The 10,375-nt window shown below is 39.5% G+C and overlaps 2 protein-coding genes across 2 annotated transcripts; one reads left to right on the top strand and one right to left on the bottom strand.

Annotated features, from left to right (window-relative positions):
- Positions 1-268: 268 nt before the first annotated feature.
- LOC141825310 (chitin elicitor-binding protein-like) lies at positions 269-2,279 on the top strand. The gene is made up of 4 exons (XM_074712700.1): positions 269-948; positions 1,015-1,132; positions 1,215-1,411; positions 1,930-2,279. Exons 1-4 carry the CDS (start codon positions 303-305, stop codon positions 2,028-2,030), a joined length of 1,062 nt encoding a protein of 353 aa, XP_074568801.1. The 5' UTR covers positions 269-302; the 3' UTR covers positions 2,031-2,279.
- Positions 2,280-2,464: 185 nt separating this feature from the next.
- LOC141825308 (putative serine/threonine-protein kinase PBL21) lies at positions 2,465-5,508 on the bottom strand. The gene is made up of 5 exons (XM_074712698.1): positions 4,984-5,508; positions 4,734-4,900; positions 4,464-4,653; positions 3,137-3,525; positions 2,465-3,044 (listed from the first exon to the last, which is right to left on the bottom strand). Exons 1-5 carry the CDS (start codon positions 5,090-5,092, stop codon positions 2,733-2,735), a joined length of 1,167 nt encoding a protein of 388 aa, XP_074568799.1. The 5' UTR covers positions 5,093-5,508; the 3' UTR covers positions 2,465-2,732.
- Positions 5,509-10,375: the final 4,867 nt, after the last annotated feature.

The following is a 10,375-nucleotide window of genomic DNA, read 5'->3' as shown; positions in this document are numbered from 1 at the left end:
TTTCAGAAAATATATTGAGATGAGACTAATTTAGGAAATCACTTCCATTCGTTTCTATAAATACTATTCAAAGTCAAACTGACTTTTCAGTCAACGCTTCACATTGGAAGTCAAACAGACAAGTCGCCGTCACTGTCGGTCTTTTTTCTCCCATTTCATCCGACGGACCATATTGAATCCATCACGACAAGTGCGTGAATCCACGGCTTTGGTTCTTCCACAAGCAGTACAAATGCCCGAACGCTGACGAGCTAGAGAGAGAGAGAGAGAGAGAGAGAGAGAGAGAGAAGAGTAAAGAAACGATGACGAGGACGACGGCTCTGCTCCTCGTCGTCGTCGGCCTCGCGGCGGCCTCCACTGCCACAGCCGCCTTCATCTGCAACGCCACCACCAGCGCCACTTGCCGCTCCCTCGTTGCCTTCCACCCCTCGACCACCACCACCTACGGCGCCGTCGCCGGCCTCTTCCAGGTCGACCTCCCTTCCCTCCTCGGCGCCAACGACCTCCCCGCCGACACGCCCTCCGTCGGCGCCGTCCAGTCCGGAGCGCGAGTCCTCATCCCGATCCGCTGTCGGTGCTCGAACGGGACAGGCAGGTCGGACGGGACTCCGATCTACACGGTCCAGGACGGGGACGTGGGGCTGCTAAACATCACGGTGGCGTGGTTCGGGAACCTGACGACGTACCAGGAGATCGCCGAGGTGAACCGGCTTCCGGACGCGAACGTCATCCAGGTGGGGCAGAGCCTGTGGATCCCGCTGCCGTGCAGCTGCGACGAGGTGGGCGGGGAGGAGACGGTGCACCTGGCGCACGTGGTGGCGCCGGGGAGCTCGGTGGACGCGATCGCGGCGGAGTTCGGGACGACGCCGGAGACGATCATCGCGCTCAACGGAAACCTCGACCCGTCGCTGCTGCAGGCCTATCAGGTCCTCGACGTGCCTCTCCGCGGTCAGTAGAAAATTTCATTTTGCCCCCTCAGAGTTTCCCTTCTTCTCACTTTCAAACCGCTCGCAGCTTGCTCTTCTTCCATCTTCAACTCCTCCCTCGACTACGGCCTCCGCCTCGCCAACCACAGCTACGCCCTCACCGCCGGCGGCTGCGTCACCTGCTCCTGCAGCGCCGCCACCTACCGGTCACTTTCTTCACCATAATCTCCTCGATCGATCACACACGTACATCGTGCTCTGTTTAACTAATTCAGCCTCCATACACAGATTGGAGTGCGCTCAATTAGAAAGATCCTTGTGCCCGTCGCCGGTGACGTGCGGACCCAACGTTTTCATCGGCGACACCACCCCAACCTCCGGCTGCGCCGCCAACACTTGCGCCTACGCCGGATACACCAACAGCTCCTCCGGCGTCGTCACCATCTCGGCCGTCAATGCCACCGTCACTAGAACAGACTGCAACGGTAACGGTTATTTACCAAATTGAACTATTTTAAAAAAACAAAAAAATAGATCCGCTGAGCCCTTAGAGTCGGTCCTATGGATATGAAGAGAAATTCATTTAGATACACAGACGTTAGACACATGACTATTACATCAGTAATATCATGCGTCCACCGTCTGTTACGTCCTCTGGGCAAATTGAACTACTTAAAACACCTATACCATATTGCTATTTATTAAATTACGCATTTCTTTCTTAAAATACCCTACCCTTTCGTCCAAAATTGAGTTTTTAGCTTATCTACTCTCCCTAGACATCTTTAAGGACAATCCAGTGTACGAAGTTCTAGTCAATACGAAATCTTAGAGAATGATCTATTATACGCAGTCTTACCTGTGACCTCCAACAACATTACTGTTGCACCAATACTCTCTCACTATCCAAATTTTCATCGTTACGAAACCCTAATGGTTTGTGGTATCGAATAGGTTACGAAACATATAGAGCTTATTGAACATTCGATCTAAATTGATGCAGATGGAGGAACTGATGCAGGAGGAGGAGCAAGCATGAAAGGAATCAACTGGAGTGGAGTTGCTCTTCTTGTGCTACATATCGTTTATGTTTACTTCCAATGAGATGTGTGAGTTCTTGTTGGTACTTAGGGTAATAAGTGCTCGGTCGCATTAACGAGTGCCTTTTCTTTTAGTTAAATGAATAAATTGAGGACCTTCAATGTATCGTCATCTTGCGGTTGACGAAGTAGCATTGAGTTTACGAGATGACTATTTCTCGCGCTACGTATTGTATCGTTTTTGTTTATGTTTAGTTGCGATGAGATGTGTGAGTTCTTGTTGGTAAGTTAGGGTAGCAAGTGCTTTGTCACATTGATAAGTGCCTTTTCTTTTAGTTGCATGAATAAACTTTGAGTTCGTCGTAGAGGCTCCTTCACGAAGTAGCATTGAGTTTACGAGACGACGACTATTTCTCGTTGAGAAAGCAATAGGCTTCTCATTTCGTTTCTCTCTTCTTTACTCGTCAATATCGACAAGTGAAGAGATTCTTAAGAAAATAACTAGCAAGAATCCACTCAAATATACTCATTGAGATAGAATTTGCTACAAAGCCCTGAATAGAACAGAAGCAATGCCCATCTTGCTTTAACTACTTAGCTAATACAAAGACTAGCTACTAGTTACATGATGATCTTATTATCGGTGCGAAACAGTCAGCGAAAACTCATACGGGAAGGTGAGGACCATGCCGAACGAGATGCTTTTGGTGTTCGTTCGATGTCGTGTGGATAGCCCAGTAGCTCATCTTGCAATGTTGGGACTCAGCTATACATGCCTGAACCCTAAGCCTCTTCTGCCATTGCGGTCTCTCGATGGTGTAACTGAAGGCGAAGGTGATGATGGTGGTGGCGGGGAGCTAGTCCTTGTGGACACGGACTCGGTTATGTATGGTTGAGACGCGACATGATTGAGAGCGACAACCACATCGGCAATTATGGGTCGAAAGTGCGGCTGCTCTTGAAGACACATTGAGGTGATGACCACCAATTGGTGGAAGGATCGCGGAGGATAGCAGCCTTGGAGCAAGGGATCAGCCAACCGGTGGAATTTCCTTCGGTCGCTGAGGAAAGGTCTCGACTGAAAGAAACACAATAAACAAATCATTATCATAAAAATCATGAATACTAACCAATAGGAAAGATGATCTCCAACAGAAAACACATACATACCCAAGTCAATAGTTTTTGTTCAAAAGAAGATTTTGATGAATCATAAACACGTCGTCCGGTGATAAGCTCCAATAGAAGCACCCCGAAGCTATAGACATCAGATTTAAGAGTCAATTTACCGCTCATCGCATAATCAGGAGCGCAATAGCCATATGTCCCCATCACCCTTGTGGAAACATGTGTGTTGTCCCCAACAGGTCCCAGTTTTGCAAGTCCAAAATCAGAGAGTTTCGGGTTAAAGTCATCGTCTAATAACACATTTGCAGCCTTCATGTCGCGGTAAATGACAGGTGGATTTACGACATCATGTAAATATGTCAAGCCTTTGGCAACTCCTACAGCGATCTTTATCCGTGTGTTCCAGTCGAGAGGTGGCTTGCCAGGAGGATCTGGGATGTAACATTCAAAATGAATGGAAACAATAGTAATGCACAAAGAGTGAAGTATCAGTCACAAACTCACAAGGAGAAAGTAACTAACTACAATTCCAAAATAGAACAAATATATCGATCATCTATTTGCATTATGGTACAAGACATCATGGAACATCTAACTGGAACACTTGGCTACCAGGGCAAAGGCTTCCTCATAATCTATTCTATCACATATATTTTAGTAAAGCCTTTAGTTACTAATCCGACCTTTTTATCCCTTCTCCATAAAGCTCCCCTTCACCTAGCCCCATATCCAATTAGTAGAGATCAAGAAGGGGAGGCTCAAAATGATACAAGCATTTCCTCTCTGAATCGAGAGGTATCAGGTCGAATGACTAAGAGACCACACAAAAGCTCTTTTCTGTTGAAAGAGAAGGGCTCCTGAAACATTTTGGCAGCTCTCTGCAACATATTATGAACTATGCAAGTTTGCTAAATCTCTAGTTTATGGAAACCTCAACATTTTTTCGTCAAAGTGTGCATATTTTCTGATAGTTGCACAATATCTACAACCTTCCTAGTTATCCTCATGAGAGCATCTGCTTAGTTATTTAGTAACATCCTTTTTACGCCGGTTAACAAGACATTGCAAAGTAGCAATAAATTAAGGGGCAATTTCATTTAGTTTACCCCCAAATTTTGAAATCATCTTGTTTCAAATTGTTGTAGTCCTTTTGCCCTAAGACCATCAATGCCATTACTTTACAGAGGAAAATCTTATCTCGTTTTGTATTTCGAATCACTACATGTATTGATAGACTCAACATAAGCCTAAGATTATATCTTATATGTTTATCTAACATATTGAATGCTTTGTGCTTCGATTCAATCCTAATTGTCCTAAGATTAGTTATATAGCAATAAACATATACTCTATGGATGGAGGGACTTACCAAACAAATGATCTTCCAAGCTGCCTTTTGGCATGTACTCATAAATCAAGAGCCTTTCATCGCCATCGGCGCAGTATCCAATCAAACTCACAAGGTTGGGATGGCGAAGAACAATGAGCATGAGAACCTCCACCAGGAACTCTTTGTTCCCCTGAACTCCATCCCTGTTTAGCTGCTTAATGGCTACCACCTGCTCATCAACAAGAAGAGTACTTTACCACAGGAACAAGAAAAAGATTTACTTTGAACAATGGGTATGAGAAGATTTGCCTGGTTGGAATGGAGCCGCCCCTTGTAGACTTTTCCGAAACCCCCTTCACCGAGCAAATTGACTTCTTTGAAATTCTGTGTGGCGACGGCGAGCTCTCGGAAAGTGAAGCTCCGAGCAGAGTTGCTCTTCTCCTCGCCCATCGATGGCTGCACCCTGTTCCTACTCTCTAAACCCCAAAAGAAACCAAATTTCGCCAAAGACCCCCATATGAAAAACATCAATGGAAGCGTAAGCGTAGCAGCAACCAACCTGAGGAATCTCCATGCAGTCCCGAACTGGATCGGACGCCGTCGCTGTTATCTATCCTGGAGCGGCTCGACTCCCTCTTGCGACGACATAAACAAGGGAAGCAACTCATCTACTCCCAAAATTCAAAATCCCTAGATTCGATCCGCACTAACAAGATCCCTCAAGGCAGATAACAATCCATCACAAAACCCACATTGCCATCCCCCAAAACCCCTCCTTTGCCGCAGTATCAAACAAAAGATCACTTTTTGCTTAACCAGGGAAGACTCCAAATCCGGACGGACGAACATTCAGAAACGAAATCTGGGATTGGTGCGAAATTCCATCTGTGGAAACGAGGGGTTCCGCAGAAAGCGCATGGAAACAACGACAAGGGTTTGGGGGGAAAAACGACAAGGGAGGCGATCCCGAGAATGGAGGAGAGGGGGGAACGCGGCGGAGACGCTGATGGAGGCTGCGAACAACGACAGAGAAGACTTATCTTCTCTTCTTCTTGTCTTCTTCCTCTCCGTCGCAGAGGAGAGAAGCAGCCGCACTGGAGGCGAAGTGAGAGAGGCGACACGGTGCATTGAATGAAGCGCTTTTTTTTCTTCGCTATTTTTGAGAGAAAATTCACTTCGTAATCCCTAAAGTTTAGAAAATTACATTCTACTCCATAAATTTTGGTTATTAACCTTCTATATGATATTTTCCAGGTCGATCGGTCAATCCGATCCGAGTCGATTCAAAAAATATTGAATTAGGATAGGAGATTTTCAAATTTGAATGGGGATTTTTGGATTAGATTGGGTTTGGATCGATCTGGATTGATACGGGTTGATATGAATTTAGAGTTGAAGGATTTTTTGAGATTAAATTAAATTTTATTTTTAAAATTAAGATATTTTATGTATATATAAAAAAATTTTAATCGGATCGATCGGATTATTTGAGTTGGTCAGATAATCCAAATTTGGATTTAAGTCGGGTTTGAATTGAAATTTTTTTATAATATTCTTGATTCGATCCGATCCGAACTCATTCGATCCATACGAATTTACACATCTCTTCTGTAAAAAGATGAAATCTATCACCTCAGCTATTCCACATGATCGATCTCATGATCATCTATAAGAAAGTAAATCGAAACACACCTCTACTCTAATATAAGAAACAGTGATACCATAGATGGAAACAAAAGGGTCAAACTTTAAAGGCATGTGGTTCGTTATTTTTCAAACTCTGGGAAGTCAATTGAAAAACATACAAAATGATGGGGCAAAGTGACATTTCTTAATAAAATGATTATTTATTTTCCCTTTTCTTGACCTTTTTACGGCTACCTCCTTCCCGTCCTCTCACTCTCTGGCTTCAGGTACCGAAAATTTCTACTCCGAACACACCCACCCTTTGACCTACGCGGGACCCGGAAGGACGGCTGGTTATTGCGCCTAGTGGGCGTGGGTGCGAATGGGCCTGGTGTCGGGGACCATAAAAAGCGATGCACTTTGGCCTGCGTGACGTGCGAATGCGCGTGGAAGAAATTAATATGATGACGTGGCAGTGTCCAAGACTTCGCTTCACTTCGCTCGTGTCTTATTCAAGTCCATAAAAAATATATAATATTTTTATTTTTCATTATTATATAAAATATAATATAATATAAAAATTCCTTACAATATATACATTTTTTCATTAAAGTTAATTTTAAATAACAGCACTGAATGGGTACTGATTGTAATTCAAAATTAATTATCGAAATAAAATAACAATTAGATGAAAAAAAAATTCGACCCTGACTCTTATATTAGAATATTATACATCATTGTAGGCATCTGGATTGTACCGTCGTTTTGCGGTCCCGAAGTTTCCCATCGACCACCAGGTTAAATCGGGAAACTTACGGCGGTCAATCCGGACCGACCACCCCATCCTTTAATTGAGTCCCTATTTGAAGGAAATAGATTTATCATTTTTTTTTATACGTCATTGTATCATGTCTTACATTTTATTTGAATAAGGTAAGAAAAGGTTCATTAATAAAAAATAAAATAAAATAAAATATTTATGTTTTGCTTATTCGAAAGGATGAAAAATTCATTAACATAGTATGTGTTATCTTTTTTTTTTAAGAAAAAAAGGAGAATGAAGATTAAATAGGTAAAGTTATACAAATACTCTCACTTCTTAAAAAACAATTGAGATATAAAAATTTTTATCTGTATTGCATATAAAAAATAGACAACGCACGTTTTTTAAATAAGTCTCTATATCTTTATAGGAGAAAAAGAAGAAGAAGATTAGAGATATCTGTCTTTATCCTCTTGAGTCTTATTTTTGAAAAGATTTAGCGGTGATGAGGGCTGACACCAACATCATGGAGTGTGAGCGGTTAGACATTGGACGGTGATGACTTGCATTGTGTGAGGAAGTGACGGCGCAAAGATGAAATATTTAAATAGATGAGTTAATTTAAGAATTAATATTTTAAAATATAGATAAAATTGAAATAAAATATTTTACAGTTCCTCCTCTACTTCTTTATATTTCTTAAATCGGAGTATAAGAAATTTTAACAATTCATGAGCAAAGAAGGGTAAAGTTTATCCTTTTCTCCTTCTCCTTTTTTAACTCATTCCATCTCAGATAAAGATCAAAATGCTTCTTCACCTTATTTACCCTCTCCTCTCCTTCCCTCATCTCCTCCCAAATAACGAGTTGAAGATAATAATATATAATAGATATAATAAATGATTAGGAGATGAAAAATATAAAATTTGATCCAAATTTGATCCGCGATCTGTTACTTTCCTAAAGAAACTAGGACATATTCAACCTCATCCAAATTATTTTTTGAGCAATGATACACTACATAAAAAATGTAGCATGAAATTCAACATGACACATTGCATGCAGATAGGTCCCATATTTATATTATTATTACAATTAATTATATTGATTTTTCAAACTAAAATATTATATATATATATATATATAATAACACAAATATAAAGTTGAGCTGACTAAGTCAAACTACATCCATTCATTTGATATTACTTAAAATCTAAAATTAATATTACTTTAATTTTTCAATAAATAAATTTATTATTATTATTATTTTAAATTTGATTTGAATAGTTATGCGAGGCAATTCTATATATTTATAAAATCCCCCCAAAAAAATTTAATATTCGGAAAAGGATAAATTTTGTGTTTTTGCCTTAATTAACAGCTAGCGTTCTTTCCAGAGGAATCGACGTCGGCGAGTCCATCGTTTTGTCGATCATGTTAGGCGATACGAGGAAGCGAACTCGGCTCGACGGTGAATCTCCGTCCGGCGCTGCCGCCTCCGTCAATCCTCCGGGCCCCCGCGTCGTCCACGAGAAGTTGCCGTCGGTCGTCGAAGCCAATGAGGAGCACTTCAAGGCCGTCGTGCAGGCGCTCACAGGAAGCCCGAAGACACGCGCCGCCGTCGCCGCCACTCTCCCTCCGCAACTCCTCCAGCAAGTCGTCGCCGCCATCGAGGAGCAGTCCTGTGACTCCCCGACCAACTCCTCCAACACCGGGTCGAGTCCTCCTCAAAACTCCTCCGCCTCCGCTGAAGTTTCCGTCGGCCGCATCGACGACGAATCAATGGCGGACGCTCGCCGCCATTGATTTCTCCCGCCCTCCGCCGCCGTCCGGGATGCGTCTGTCGGCGGTGAGTTTCTTCCTTTAACTCGCAGTTCTTTGATTTCACACCGTCGTGAAATTTTGCAAAACTATGGGACGAAAACAGATATTTCCTTCGTTTTTTTTTTCTTGAATTTTTGATTCATTAAATTGTAATATTATCTTCAGTTTTTTTAAAAAAAAATCATTTTCTTTAAATATTTCTTTTTCAGTTCTTGCCTTTTCTCTTTTCTAATATTTTGTTTGGGAAGATGTGAGGAAAGGGAAAGGAAAGGAAAGTTAAATAAGGGGAAGAGAATAATGAATCTTATTTGGACAGGAGTGAGAGAAAAGGTGGGAAATGTAAGTTTTAATCTTTCTTATTTATAAAAAGAGAGATTTTCTTAAATTGTGTAGGTCCTCTATGCTCTCAATTGCACATGGTAATTTATAAATTGTGTGATTTATAAGATAATCAACCCTACCTTGTTTGTTCTCTCATTGAGCACGATTTTTTCATTCTTTTTTTACATCAATAAATTATTGTATGTCTCACAAGATAATTTTGGCCAGAAAAATTTTATATTAAGTTTAATGAGCTATATATATTTTTTTCACATAATTTATTTTAAGAAATAAGGATATTTTTATAATTTTATATATTTAATATTTATTCTCTTTTCTTTCTTCTCAAATAAGATAACACATGTTATATTAATAAACCTTTTACTCCTTCCAATTGAAGAGAACATAAATACTTCTCTTCCTCTCTCTTTCCCTTTCTTCTCCTCATTTCCTCTTCCATTAATAAATCTTTTTTCACCCCATCCAAATAGAACTTAAAAATATACTTCGTCAAAAAGTGCAATGAAAATATTAATATTTAAATTTGAATTTTAAAAATAAAAATTTAAACAATAAAAATATAAATAATTTTAATTCAAACTTTATTTGAAATAACTTTTCTAAAAATATGCTTTCTTAAAGAAAGAGTGCAATGAAAATATTAATATTTGAGTTTGAATTAAAAAAATAAAAGTTTAAAAAATGAAAATATAAATAATTTTGATTCAAACTTTATTTGAAATAAAATTTAAACTTGAGGACGATGAACTAAACTTTATCAACAAAAATGGGTTGAAGACAGTTTGATATTTAATACACATTTAAGAATAGGTTTGTCTTAAAAGATAAATATTAAAGGATATTTTTTAGATAAATTTATTGTTAACTTTAGAATTATGAAAAATCTTATCCTACCAAAATAATCAGAATCCAAAATTATAACCCATTTTGCTAACGTGACAGTAATACTATATTACTCAAGAATCATTGATAACATAAATCAAATAAGATTATCATTGATAACCTTTGACAAATAATCAAGATTATCAAAAATAACTCTATAAATTTTAAGTAAACAAATTTATAAATCCCTAATTAATTAATAAAATTTTTATAATATTTAAAAAATTCAGTTAATTCGATTAAAAATCGAATTAACCGATAAAATATCAATTCAATTTGTTCGATTTTTATTGAAAAATTTGATCGGTTCGATTGATTCAAAAAAAATTAATTTATTCAATTTTCAATTTATTCAGTTTAATTCGATTCGATTTTAACCAAATGCTAACCCTATGTGTTTACAATAACCACATAGGACCCCTACTTGAGTCGACTGAACATGAAAAGTGCCACCAGCTTTTGGCTTGTTCTACAAAAGAGCTACTTAAGAACACAAACAAAAACTCATCATCTC

Source organism: Curcuma longa, chromosome 3 (assembly GCF_044706935.1).
Source record: "Curcuma longa cultivar G26 ecotype Majalengka, Jawa Barat chromosome 3, ITB_CL_G26_1.1, whole genome shotgun sequence".
Lineage (NCBI taxonomy): Eukaryota > Viridiplantae > Streptophyta > Magnoliopsida > Zingiberales > Zingiberaceae > Curcuma > Curcuma longa.
The sequence above is the reverse complement of the archived record's forward strand: the minus strand, read 5'-3'. Positions and strand labels throughout refer to the sequence as shown.